At 51.6% G+C, this 14,039-nt stretch overlaps 1 protein-coding gene across 1 annotated transcript; it reads right to left on the bottom strand.

Moving 5' to 3' along the window:
• Window positions 1-1,345: 1,345 nt before the first annotated feature.
• Window positions 1,346-13,585, bottom strand: B9d2 (B9 domain containing 2). The gene is made up of 4 exons (XM_004670373.2): window positions 13,429-13,585; window positions 8,904-8,995; window positions 5,362-5,487; window positions 1,346-1,672 (listed from the first exon to the last, which is right to left on the bottom strand). The coding sequence occupies exons 2-4, from the start codon at window positions 8,989-8,991 to the stop codon at window positions 1,359-1,361; spliced, it is 528 nt and encodes a 175-aa protein (XP_004670430.1). The 5' UTR covers window positions 8,992-8,995; window positions 13,429-13,585; the 3' UTR covers window positions 1,346-1,358.
• Between the last annotated feature and the right edge of the window lie 454 nt (window positions 13,586-14,039).

Genomic DNA, 14,039 nt, shown 5'->3' with positions numbered 1-14,039 from the left:
GGGTGGAGGTGGGTGGCTGGCTGGCTGGCGGACGCCCCGCCCCGCCCCGCCGCCCCTCCTGGGGCTGGGGAGGGTCTCCTCGATGGGTGGGGGGAGCAGGTACGGTGAAAAGTGTCCGGGAGAAGAAAGCGGCAGGGGTCTCAGGGTCCCACGGGGGAAGAGTCGAGATGAGCAAGGTACCAGGAGGAGGAGGAGCTGGGTGGTCTTGAACTGGGGCTCCGTGGCAGGTTGGAGGGAGACGGGCCTCGGGACGAGAGAGAAGAGGGTCCTAGGCTTGCGGGGTCGAGTAGGGGTCTCAGGAAGAGAAGCTGGCTGGAGGGCGGCGTGCAGGGGTGCGCCCCAGGTTTGGGGTGAAGTCTCGGCGGGAGGCGGGGCCTGCGGTTCCCGAGGGAAGTCCGGAGTGGGGTGGGTGGGTGGGGAGGGTCCGGGGACGCGAGCGTCCCGGGCGGGCGGCGGTTCTGGAGTCCCCGGGTCCTGCCTCCTCCGAGGCCGCGCTGCGCCCGGCGGTCCCCGCGTCTCCGGCGGCAGCGGAAAAGTCTCAAAACTTTTTTTTTTTTTTTAAACTCTTCTCCCAACCCGCTCGTCCCTCCTCCCGCTCCTCCTCCCCACGGCGGCGGCGGCCTCCCGGGCCTCGGCTTTCGCTCCTCCGCGGCTTCTGGCCCCGCTCCGGGCGGAGGCCGGCCCCTGGAGCGGCTCCGAGCCGGGGGTGCCCCAGAGGGGCGTCCCCCCTGCCCCGGCCGGGAGCCCGGCTGTCCGGCGGGTCCTGGGCGCGAGGAGGAGGAGGAGGAGGAGGAGGGGTCCGGGGCGCGCAGGGCGGCGGCGGCGGGGACCGGCTGGGCTGCGCGGCAGGGGGTTTTGAAGCCGCCCCGGCCCCACCCAGGAAGCGCGCGCGCGGGGCGGACGGGCGGGCGGGCGGGCGGGGGCAGCCCCGGGGGGAGGCCGCCGTCCTCATCTCGCGTGGGCGGGCTCCGAGGGGGGTCCCTGCGGCCCCGCGGGAGGGGGCGGGCACCCCGGCTCCGCCCCGCCGGCGGTGCTGCCTCCTGGCGGCCGAGCGCCGCCGCCACGGGTGCCGGTGGCACCGGGGTTGGAGTGGGGTCAGCGGGGAAAAAACGAGAACGTGGGGACCCGAGGCGGAGAGGGTGGGGGGCCGGGTGATGGGGCCCGAGAGCAGCACACCTGCGACAGCGTGGGCACTGCCCGGCAGCGTTTATTGCGCGTCCCCCGAGTCCCCGCAGCCCCCTCCCCACACCCGCGCCCGCGGGCCTCTCGGCGCGCCCCGTACGGATGCAGCCTGGTGCCCGCGGGTCCGGCAGGCACCGGCGGGCAGGGCCGTGCCCGGGCTGGGCTCGCGCGGGTCCTCAGCACTCCACGCCGTAGCGGTCGAAGTGGCGCAGCAGCAGGCCCAGGTCGAGGCGCACGGTGCCGCCCGCCGCCGTGTGCAGCCGGTAGCGGTCCGCCCCGCTGTAGATGGTGTCGGCGTGCAGCAGCTGCGGCCCACCGCCCACGAAGGCCCTCGCCAGCTGCTCCTGCCAGCTGCCCAGGGGCCGCCACGTGGGGCAGTCCAGCTGGTGGGTGCCTGGGCTGCTGGGCACGTGGCAAAAGCCGTAGCCTGCCAGCTGGCAGCGGCCGAAGCTGTCCTGGGACCACACCTGGAGATGGAGTTTAGGCCAGCCTGCGGGACGAGACACAGCAGGGGGAAGGGGGACGGGAGGCTGGGTAGGGTGCCGCTTCTGGGTCCCCCACTTCCCTCAAACTACTGGAGACCTTGGCCCAGTCCTTTTGCCTTGCACGATTGCTTCAGCTTCCTGTCCGGGCTCCCATCCGCTGACCCACGCCCACACAGCAGCCAAAACCATCAGGAAATGCCTATCTCGGTCCTGCTCAACGCCTTCCGTGGTCCCCCAGCACCCCCAGTTAGAAGCCAAGCCAACTCCTCGATATGGAGGGACCTTCGTGTCCTGCCTCTGCCAACTTCCCTTTGTGGCCGGTTGGGCATCCCTGGGAGGGTAGCTCCCTGCGCCTTCTACTTCGAGACCCGGCCCATCTTCCCCCTCCGTCCTGAGCCCTCCTCGGTGTTGGGCCCTGTTCTAGAAGCTGGGGACACCGTGGTAAACACAGCAGACGAAAATTCCTGCCCTGGGAGACTGAGGAGTCCTAGACAACGAGCACAGTAAATAAGTAAATTATAGGGTATGTCAGATGGTGATAACTGCTCTGGAGAAAAATAAAGCCAGGTATGGTGGGGGTGGGGTGCGGTTTACGAAAGGAGGAGATGAAGAAAGCTTTACAGGGAAGGTGACATTCTGGGCAGGGCCCAGCGGCCCAAGCCTCTCATCCCAGTACTCGGGAGATGGAGGCTAGAGGAGGAGCGCTCAAGTTTGAAACCAGCCTCATCCGCATAGCAAGTTTCCGGACAGCCCAGGGATACAGGGAGAGGCCTGGTCTCAGGAAAAAAATAAAAATGACATTTTGACAACTTGGGAGGGAGGGTGGGGCTCCAGGCTAGTCTTCCAAAAAAACAAAAAAAAACAAAAAAAAAAAAGAGTGGGCGGTGCGGGGGACGAAGGTGAAGTAAGGAAGGAAAAGACATTTGTGCCTGGCCTGGTGGCAAGCATCTGCAGTCCTAGCACTTGGGAGAGCTGATGGCAGCCTGTGCTACATAGTGAGACTATTAAAAAAAGAAGAGCCGGGCGTGGTGGCGCACGCCTTTAATCCCAGCACTCGGGAGGCAGAGGTGGGAGGATAGGGGCCAGTGTGACCAAATCCTGAGGAGAAGGTGCAGAGTTGGCCTCATGCCATAGAATCGCACGAGGCAAGGTAAGACTCTGGTCTTTTTTTTTTCGCCCCCCTGAGGTAGGATCTCACTCTAGTCCAAGCCACTAGAATTCACTATGTGAAAAAATAATTAAACGAATAAGAATAGAATTCACTATGTGATCTCAGGCTGTCCTCATCCTCAAACTCACAGTGACCCTCCTACCTTAGCCTCTGAAGTGCTGGGATTAAAGGTATGTGCTACCACAGCTAGAGATTCTGGCTGTTTTTTTTTGTTTGTTTGTTTTGTTTTTGTTTTTTTTTTGAGGAAGAGTTTCACTCTAGCCCAGACTGACCTGGAATTTACTATGGAGTCTCAGGCTGGCCTTGAATTTACAGCAATCCTACTTCTGCCTCCCAAATGCTGGGATTAAGGAAAGGTTTGCACCACCATACCTGGCTGGTCTTCTGAAAATTTATTTATTTATTTAAGAGAGAAAGGAGCCAGGCGTGGTGGCGCACGCCTTTAATCCCAGCACTCGGGAGTCAGAGGTAGGAGGATTGCCATGAGTTCGAGGCCACCCTGAGACTACATAGTGAATTCCAGGTCAGCCTAGGCTGAGTGAGACCCTACCTCAAAAAAACAAAAGAGAGAGAGAGAGAAAGGTACACCAGGGCCTTTTTCCTCTGGAAATGAACTGTAGATGCATGTACCACTTTATGTATCTGGCTTTACATGGGTACTGGGGGTTAAAACCTGGGCCAGCAAGCTTTCTACGCAAGCTCTTTAACCACTGAGCTATTTCCCCAGCCCAAGAATGTTTTCTTTGTTGTTGTTGTTGTATCTGTTTAATTCTTGTTTTTTTCAAGGTAAGGTGTCAATCTACTCAGGCTCACACTCATTCTGTAGTCCCAGGCTGGAACTCACGGCGATCCTCCTGCCTCTGCCTCCCAAATGCTGGGATTAAAGGCGTGCGCCACCACGCCTGGCTAATCTCTCTCTCTCTTGAGTGGGGGAGACAGACACTCCTGGAAGGTTCACAGAGGAGGCGTGCAGACCCTAGAGTTGGGGTTGGGAGTGCCATGCAGATGCTGCTGAACAGTCCAAGGATGAGAAGATGGAAGAACATGCCGGAAGGAAGGGGTCGGGGGACAGAGAAAAGGAGAAGCAAGGTTAAGGCTGACCTTGGGGACTGGCTGAAGAACTGAAGGATGGTTTTCTGCCTCACCCTCACACTCCAGCGCAACCCCCCCCCCCCAGCAGCCAGGAAGACTCATCTAAAGAGGGGCTGAGGGCCACTGGAAAGATGGCTCAGCCGTTCGAGGCACTTGCTGGCAAAGCCTGATACACAAAGTGGTGCATGCATCTGGAATTCCTTTGCAGTGGCAAGAGGCCCTAGCACACACATTCACTCATTTATTCATTCTCTCTCTCTTTTTCTCTTCCCTTGCAAGTAAATAAAATTTAAAAAATAAGAAGGAGCCAGGCATGGTGGCTCACACCTTTAATCCCAGCACTTGGGAGGCAGAAGCAAGGGGATCTCCGTGAGTTCAAGGCCAGCCTTAGACCACAGAGTGAATTCCAGGTCAGCCTGAACTAGAGTGAGACCCAACCTGGGGGCGGGAGGGGGGGAGGGAAGGGGGGACCAGGTGTGGTGGCGCACTCAGCACTCGGGAGGTAGAGTTAGGGGGATCATTGTGAGTTCGAGGCCACCCTGAGACTACATAGTGAATTCCAGGTCAGCCTGAGCTAGAGAGAGACCCTACCTCGAAAAACAAACAAAAAAAAGTCGGACTGGGGAGTAGCTCGGAAGAGAGCTTGCTGCACAAGCACAAGGCCCTGGGTTTGCCCCTCAGCATGGGCAGGGGTTGCTGTGGCTCCACAGTGCCTTCCAGAAGTGGTCTCTCCTGGCAACCCGGGCCCTGGACCTCACCCCCATCCTCCTGCTCCCCCAGTCCTTCATGTGCCGGGCTCGCTTTTCCCTCCCAGCCCTGCGCACGCCGCCTCTCCCCTGACCCCTCCTCCGTCCTTGTCCCTGGACCTGGTTATTGTGTCCTACCATCATCCGGCTGCCCCTCTGACCTCTCGCCCAGGCTTGGGCCTTTGCAGTCCCCAACCCTACCTCACCCACTCGCGCTGGGCTGGCCCTGTCTGGAGGCCACCTAGAATGGAACCCTGTCTAGACCAGAGCTAGGCCGGGCATGCGTAGGCCCGGGCAGCCACACTGACATGGCCGGACGGCGCTGCCCAGGCCGTATCTTAACCAGAAGAGCCTTGCTGATACAATCCCCTCCTCCCCGCAAGGCTCACTTCCCCTTTAGGCAGGGCCCTGCTGAGGAACAGTGCCCAGCCTTGGTCCCTCCCCCTTCCTCTTCCTCCCTCACTACTTGTAACCTCTCCTGGCCTCCCCATGAGGGTCTGTCTCTTGGGTTGGTAGTTACCTCCCCTCCCAGACTCCACTCCACCTCTCACTTTTCCACAACCCCCCCCACCTCCTTCCCATCCCCCGTGCCTGGCACTTCCTGTAGCGTGGGCCAGGCCTCAGCTCTGCCTCTCCAGGTTGCTGTGGGTGTTACTGGGCTGGCCTTTTTCATCCCCGTACCTACCTTGGAGACCTTTGGTAGCAAAGTGCAAGTCAATAGGATGGGACCAGTAAGCCATGTCCCCAACCTGGGGGGTGTCCACCTGGGTCTGGCCTTCTCGCACACCTGACAGGAGTTTCCAAGCTGCACCTGTCATGAGAGCCAGGATGTAAGGCTGGGGAAGCACTATGTCGGTGGACTGGCTACCCCTGGCATGACTGTGAAGGTTTTTAAAGTTTGGGCTCAAGATTCAAACGTGTGCCAGGCATGGTTGGCACACGCCTTCAATCCCGGCACTTGGGAGGCAGAGATAGGAGGACTGCTGTGAGTTCGAGGCCACCTTTTGGCTACAGAGTGAATCCCAGGTCAACCTGGGCTAGAGTGAGAGCCTGCCTTGGGGGAAGAGGGGAATCAGACTCAACAGTGTGCACTCAGTTCCTGACCTGTTGGTGCACCCCTGAAATCCCAGCACGTGGGAGGGAACGGGAAGAATGCTGCAACTTTGAGGTCAGCCTGCGCTGCAGTGTGTGCCCGTGTCAAAAAAATTTTTTAAAAAAGTTATTCTGGGGGCTACGAAGATGGCCCGGCAGCTCAAAGTTGCTTGCTTGCAAAGTCTGCTGGCCCAGGTTCAACTCCCTGCACTGCCCAAGGACCTCATCACCCCCACCCCTCTCAAAGAAGGTGGGACACAGAGGCAGAGGTTCCTCCGACCTCCACCCGGGCCTACTAAGCCCCCCCCACAACACACATTAGTCAATTCATAAGAAATGTTAAAAAGCCGGGCATGGTGGCGCACACCTTTAATCCAGCACTGGGGAGGCAGAGGTAGGAGGATCGCCGTGAGTTCGAGGCCAGCCTGAGACTACATAGAGAACTCCACGTCAGCCTGGGCTAGAGCAAGACCCTACCTCGAAAAACAAAACGAAACAAAAAAATGTTAGAAATAGGGCTGGAAGGCGGAGGTTGGAGAGTGTCTATGAGTTTAAGGCCACCCTCAGACTACCAAGTGAATGAGAACTCCAGTTTAGCCTATGCTAGAGGGAGACCCTATCTTGACAAATTAAAAAAAAAAAAAAAGGCCTGGAGAGATGGCCTAACGAGCTCTTCCTGGGACACCATTGTCCTGTCTCCTTCATCAAGCAGTTCCTATCCTCACTTCCTGTGGTATCAGGGTGCGGGGTTACCTGCTACCCATCCTCGCTGAAAGTACACTCACATATGATTGGGCGTAGTTAAATTATACTTGTCACATCCCAGTATCTTGCTATTTTCAAAAACTGTTTGCAGTTACCTTTGAGATGAAACAGAGAGGAAACTAGGTGTCAGTGCAAAAGGCCAGTGGGACAGGAATGCTCAGAGTCATCTGAACTTGAACACATGGGAATCCAGCCAGACTGTTATCTCGGAACAGCTGACTCTCTTTGGACCATGAAAGTCGGCTTCCTTCCTTCCTGTTTAGTGTAGGAATTAAGCTATACATTCCGGATGATGCAGGAGTCTGGCAATCTGTGCCCTGGCTGCTTGAGGATCTCGTCACTACCCCTCAGGAGTGGAAACTGTCTTTTATCATTTTTAATAGGACTGTTTTAAATTAAAAAATTGCCATACTTTCCCTATTTATGAATACTTTGGGTGAGATTAAGGGCTTCCTTGCATTTTAAATTCATTAAATAAAATTTGGCAAACAAAAAAAATATATATATAATATTTTAAGTTAAAAATAGGACTGGAGAGATGGCTTAGCAGTTAAGACACATGTCTGTGATGCCTAACGACCCAGGTTCGAATCTCCAGGTCCCACATAAGCCAGATGCACAGGGTAGTGCACACTTCTGGAGTTCGTTTGCAGTGGCTAGAGGCTCTAGCATGTCCATTCTCTCTCTCTCTCTCCCTCCCTCTCTCTCTCTCTCTGTCTCTCTGTCTCAAATAAATAAATAAATCTTTTTTTAAAAAAATAGCCAGGTGTGAAGGTATTGTGTGTCTTTAATCCCAGCAGTAAGGAGGCAGAGGCCTACAGGAGGATCACCGTGAGTTTGAGGCCAGCCGGAAACTACCCAGTAAATTCCAGCTCATCCTGGGCTAGAACAAGACCCTACGTTGAAAAACCAAAAATAAATAATAATAATGATAGGTGCTTTACCCTCTCCTGCCTTCTTGTGGGCAGGAGCTCTTTGTACTCTCTCCTCTTTCTCTTTCTTTTAATTTTTTTTTGTTTTGTTTTGTTTTTTGGTTTTTCGAGGTAGGGTCTCACTCTGGCTCAGGCTGACCTGGAATTCACTATGTATTCTCAGGGTGGCCTCGAACTCTTGGCAATCCTCCTACCTCTGCCTCCTGAGTGCTGGGATTAAAGGCGTGCGCCACCACACCCAGCCCTTCTTTTAATTTTTTAAAATTACTGTTTTGTAGAGGAAAGGAGGATTTTTATTTAGTTGTTGTTGTTGTTCTTTTGAGGCAAGCCCAAAAGACTTTTTTTTTTAAATTTTTTTAATGCAAGAGAGCTAGAATAGTGAGATTAAGTGAGAAAGAGAGAAAGAGAATTGGCATGTCGGGGACTCCAGCCACTGCACTCAAACTCCAGACACGTGTGCAATGTTGTGCACTTGCATCGCCTTGTATCTGGCTTACATGGGACCTGGAGAGTCAAACATGGGTCCTTAGGCTTCTCAGGCAAGCACCTTAACCACTAAGCCATCTTTCCAGCCATGTATTTTTATTTATTTATTTATTTGAGACAGACAGAGATGCAGAGAGAGAGGGAGAGAATGGGCACACCGGGGCCTCTAGCCACTACAAAAGAACTCTATATGCATGCTCCACCTTGTGCATCTTGCTTATGTGGGTCCTGGAGAATTGAAACTGGGTCCTTTGGCTTTGCAGGCAAGTGCTTTAACCACTAAGCAATCTCTCCAGCCCCAGTGTTTTCAAGGTAAAGTCTCACTCTAGCCCAGTCTGACCTAGAATTCACTCTGTAGTCTCAGGGTGGCCCCGAACTCATGGCGATCCTCCTACCTCTGCCTCCTGAGTGCTGGGATTAAAGGTGTGCGCCACCACGCCCAGCTTTCAATTTTTTTTTTTTAAACCTCAATAATAGATATTGTTAATGAATAGATTGGAGAGAGTCCCAGGGTACTCCTGGATTGTGAGTAGAATTTAAATCACAGAGTTAGGACAGTCAATCATGCTTTGCTTGAATCAGAGTTTCTTATGTAGCCCAGGTTGGCCTAAAACTGGCAATAGTCCTGCCTCAGCTTCCTGAGTTCTGGGATAACAGGTGTGTACCAACACACCCAGCTGGCCTACTGGTTTGAGAGGAGTTGAAGCATGTATGTCGGCTCTACCTTGTAACCCCACATCCTTAGAGACAAGGTGGGAGCTAGACCCTCCACCCTCCGCCCCGGGGGGAAGACAGTGCGTGCCCTCGAACCTGAAGTCCTGACAGCTGTGGAAAGCGAGGGTCAGGGCCTGAGAGAGTCGTGCAAACAGCAAGGAGCCTTGGGCCCAGCAAGGATGGAGGGGATGTCTTGGCTCTTGGTTGGGACATGAACAAGAAATAACTCAGGAAGTACCTGTATGGATGCCCCACTTGCAGAACAGGCTGCTCTCGGAGAAACCAGTGGCTCCTATGATCTGCCCGATCACATGCACTTCAGCCATGGCCCTGTGGTTGAGGAGAGGAATACAGTCTCAATCCTGCGAAATTAATTTATTATTATTTCTGACAGGCGAGAAAACCGAGGCTCATTATCAACTTACTGATGCTGTAGTCTCTCTCTTTTTCACTTCATTTATTTCAGAAAGAGAATGTACACAAAAGAGCTTCTTGACAATGCAAATGAGCTCCAGACTCACCGTCACTTTGTGCATCTAACTTTACATGAGTGCAGGGGAATTGAACTGGCAACCTTTATAAACAAGCACCTTTAACCGCGGAGCCATCTCCCCAGCCCAATGCTATCGTTCTTAAATTGTAAATTTTATTTATTTATTCAAGAGACAGACATATAGAATGGGTGCACCAGGACCTCTAGCCACTGCAAACGAACTCCAGATGCATATGCCAACTTGTGCATCTGGGTTACTTGGGTAATGGGGAATCAAACCTGGGTCCTTTGGCTTTTGCAGGAGACTACCTTAACCGCTAAGGCATCTCTCCAGCTCCCAATTCTAATTATTTTCTTTCTCTTGCTTTTTTTTTTTTTTTTTTTTTTCGGTTTTTCGAAGTAGGGTCTCACTCTAGCCCAAGCTAACCTGAAATTCACTATGTAGTCTCAGGGTGGCCTGAAACTCACGGTGATCCTACCTCTGCCTCCTGAGTGCTGGGATGAAAGGCATGCATTACCATGCCCGGCTCCCAATTCTATTTTTTAATGTTCTATTTATTTATTTACTTACTTATTTATTTGCAATGACAGAGAGAGTATTGTCGCACCAGGGCCTCTTGCCACTGCAAGGAACTCCAGACACATGAGCCACTTTGTGCATATGGCTTTATGGAGGTAGTGGGAAACTGAACCCGGACAAGCAGGGTTTGAAAGCAAGTACTTTTAACCATGGAATCATCTTCCCTTCCCCATTCCTTTTTTTCTTCAAAAAAAAAAAAAAGCTTATTTATTTGGAAGCAGAGAGAGAAGAGAGACATGGAGAATGGGCACACCAGGGCCTACAGCTGCAAAAACTGAACTGCAGATGCACGTGCCACTTTGTGCATCTGCTTCTACGTGGGTACTAGGGAATCAAAGTGGGTTGTTAGGCTTCGCAGGCAAAGCGCCTTAACCTCTGAGCCATCGCCTCAGCCCATTCTTCTCTTTTTATTTTTTATTTTTATTTTAGAGAGTGGGAGGGGAGAAAGAGAAGTGGCATTCCAGTGCCTCAGCCACTGAATCAAACTCCAGATGCTTGTGCCACCTACTAGGCATGTGTAACCTTGAGTTTGCCTCACCTTTGTATGTCTGGCTTATGTGAGATATGGAAAGTTAAACATGGGTCCTTAGGCTTTGCAGGCAAGAGCCTTAACCACTAAGCCATCTCTCCAGCCCCCCATTCTTTTAAAAATATTTTTTTATTTTATTTTATTTTTTTATTTACTTATTTGTAAGCAGAGAGAGAGAAGAGAAAATGGGTGTACCAGAGCTTCCAGCTGATGCAAATGCAAACAAACTCCAGATGCACACACTACTGTGTGCCTGACTTTACGTGAATACCAGAGAATAGAACACAGGTCCTACATGCACGTGCTTTTAATCATTGAGCCATCTCATAAGCCCCCTACCTCCAAGCTTAACCACACATACGGCCACAGAAAAGCTCAGGAAAAAAATGGAGGGTCACCAAAAAGTATGTGGCCCCTGCCTAAGTCTGCCCCACGCCTGAGAGAAACCACTTAAAAAGTTCATTCCCAAGGTGGGTGTGGTGGCACACGCCTTTAATCCCAGCACTTGGGAGGCACAGGTAGGAGGATTGGCATGAGTTTGAGATCACCCTCAGACTACATAGTTAATTCCAGGTCAGCCTGGGTAAGAGTGAGACCCTACCTTGAAAAAAAAAAAAGTCAATTCCCAGGCTGGAGAGATCGCTTAGCAGTTAAGGAACTTGCCTGCAAAGCCAAACCCACGTTCCATTCCCCAGAACACACGTAAGCCAGATGCACAGGGTGGCACATGTGTCTGGTGTTCCTTTGCTGCATCTAGAAGACCTGGCACATCCATTTTCTCTCCAGCCCCTGAGAGATTTATAGATTCTTTACTTCTCAAGTGGATGGTTAACCTTTGGGAAAATGAAAAGTATCTTGGAATTCCCCATACTGTTCTTCCAACCTAAGTACGAAACTGGTGACCTTGGGATGACTCAGAAGGCACCATGGTGCTGAGAAGTGACAGAGGAGTGCGCAGGACTGATACATCTCTATTGCATCTTTTTAGGATCAGGGTCCATTGCGGAGGAGATGACAGAGAGAATGTAAGAGCCAAAGGAAGGGTAGGGCCCCTTACAATGCACTCTTCCAGACACAAAATAGCCTGGACATCCATGACTCCACAGTGCCTGATACTACCTATATAAGATCATTATAATAGGAGGAAAACATGATGACATCAAAATAAAAGAGAGACTGACTGAGAGAGGGTGGGGATACCATGGAGAGTGGGAGTTGCAAAGTGGAGGGGGGAAGGAATTACCATGGTTATTGTCTGTAATTATGGAAGATGTTCAGTTTTCTCTTGAGAAGAGTTTCATGTTGTTTAACAAAAATGCTTTTTAAAATATATTTTATTTAATCATTTATTTGAGAGAGAGACAAAGAGGTAGACAGAAAGAGAAAATGGGCATACCAGGGCCTCCAGCCACTGCAAATGAACTTGGGATGCATGTGCCCCCTTGTGCATCTGGCTTACGTGGGTTTGGGGGAATCAAACTATGGGTCCTTTGGCTTTGCAGGCAAGTGACTTAACCACTAAGTCATCCTCCCTAGCCCTAACAAAAATATTTTGAATAGCCAAAACTGATTTATGAGATCACTAAATGTTCTTTTCTTCCATTCTTCTTGTCCCTCATTTTAAAGAACTGCTTGTCCTTTTTATTTATTTATAAGTGATTTATTTTTCTTTTTTAAATATTTTTATTTATTTATTTATTTGACAGAAAAAAAGGTGGAGACAGAGTGAGAGAGAGAGAATGGGCATGCCAGGACCTCCAGCCACTGCAAACGAACTCCAGACGCCTGCACCCCCCCTTGTGCACCTGGCTAATATGGGGAATCAAACCTGGGTCCTTTAGCTTTGCAGGAAAACGCCTAAATTGCTAAACCATCCCTCCAGCCCCTATTTTTTTTTTTTTTTCTGGTAAGGTCTTGAGCAATACATTTGGAGGTGAAACTCAGTGGATATTTTTCTGATACATTAGAAAATTTAATTGACAGGCTGGAGAGATGGCTTAGCAGTTAAGGCACTTGCCTGCGAAGCCTAAGGACCCATGTTCAATTCTCCAGGTCCCAAGTTGGCCAGATGCACATGTGGCACATGTGTCTGGGGTTCGTTGGCAGTGGCTAGAGGCCCTGGCGTGCCCATTCTCTCTCGCTCTGTTCTTCTGTATCTAATAAATAAATAAATAAAATAATTAAAATTTTTTAAAAAAGAAAATTTAACTGACTGTTGCCAGATTGATTTTTCACATACTTATTAAAAGACTAATTCATGAAACTATGACACGGGAAGTCCTCAGTGACAGCACCTAGCATTTGTACTTAACATTTTTCAGAGGAAGAAACACCACTGTAGATTGAAAATAGCCAATACACAACTATTGGATGTAGATCTGTGACTGCTGGCAATGATATCTCAGAGGAACAGAGAAATAAAGTTTATTTTCTATTAAAAATAAATAAATAAAGCCAGGCGTGGTGGCGCACGCCTGTAATCCCAGCACTTGGGAAACAGAAGTAGGATTGCCCTGAGTTCAAGGCCACCCTGAGACTACAGAGTGAATTTTAGGCCAGTCTGGGCTAGAGTGAGACCCTACCTCAAAAAATAAAAATAAATAAATAAATAAATACGGCTGGAGAAAAGGCTTAGCAGTTAAGGCTAACAAAGGCCTGAAAAGCCAAAGGAACCGGGTTCGATGCCCCAGCCGCACAAAGGGGCGCAGTGGCTGGAGGCCCTGACGTGCCCATTCTCTCTGTATGTCTCTCTTCTCTCTCTTTTCCTTTCTTTCTCTCTCTCTCTCTGCTTGCAAATAAATACAAAAAGCTTAAAATAAGTACTCTAAATTTTTAAAAGTTCATTCCCACATCAAAATAAAAGAGAGACTGATTGAGATGGGGAGGGGATAGGATGGAGAATGGAATTTCAAAGGGGAAAGTTGGGGGGGGGGAGGGAGGGTATTACCATGGGATACTTTTTATAATCATGGAAGATGTTAGTAAAAATTGAGAAAAAATATAAATAAATAAAAATTCATTCCCTTAGGAAGCTCCGCCCAAAGGCCGGGATGCCCCGCCCACTTGCGCCACACCAGCCAAGCTCCGGGGCCGCGCATGCGTCCTGGGCTCAGTGCCGCATTGGCCCCACCCACCACGCGCCGCGCATGCGTTCTTCCTACCTCGGCGAACTCCGCGGTTAGGAGGCTGGAAAGCCGCAGCGAGCCGCGTGGTTCATGGGCCTGGCCTGCCCTTCTCCCGAGAGCGCCGACCCGCCAGCCCCGAGCCTCACGACGCTTCCGGGCACGGAGAGGTCTGACGCGCTACGCCTCCGCTCGCGCGCTCTCTCCGGGGCCTCCGTCGTCGCCTAGGCAACAGAAGGCTCCACCCCTGGCCTCGTGCCCGCCCCGCGCGCTGGTGATTGGTTGCAGCTGTCTCCGGGGGCGGGACAGAGGTGTGATTGACACTTTCACTTCCTTTTTTTAAAATTTTTTTTGTTCAGTTTTTATTTTATTTATTTGAGAGCGACAGACACAGAGAGAAAGACAGATAGAGGGAGAGAGAGAGAATGGGCGCGCCAGGGCTTCCAGCCTCTGCAAACGAACTCCAGACGCGTGCGCCCCCTTGTGCATCTGGCTAACGTGGGACCTGGGGAACCGAGCCTCCAACCGGGGTCCTTAGGCTTCACAGGCAAGCGCTTAACCGCTAAGCCATCTCTCCAGCCCTTTCACTTCCTTTTTTTAAAGTTTTGGGCAAACCTCTTATCTCCTGAATTCAGCCATTGGGGCTGTGT

This window comes from Jaculus jaculus, chromosome 14 (genome assembly GCF_020740685.1).
Source record: "Jaculus jaculus isolate mJacJac1 chromosome 14, mJacJac1.mat.Y.cur, whole genome shotgun sequence".
Taxonomy (NCBI): Eukaryota; Metazoa; Chordata; class Mammalia; order Rodentia; family Dipodidae; genus Jaculus; species Jaculus jaculus.
The sequence above is the reverse complement of the archived record's forward strand: the minus strand, read 5'-3'. Positions and strand labels throughout refer to the sequence as shown.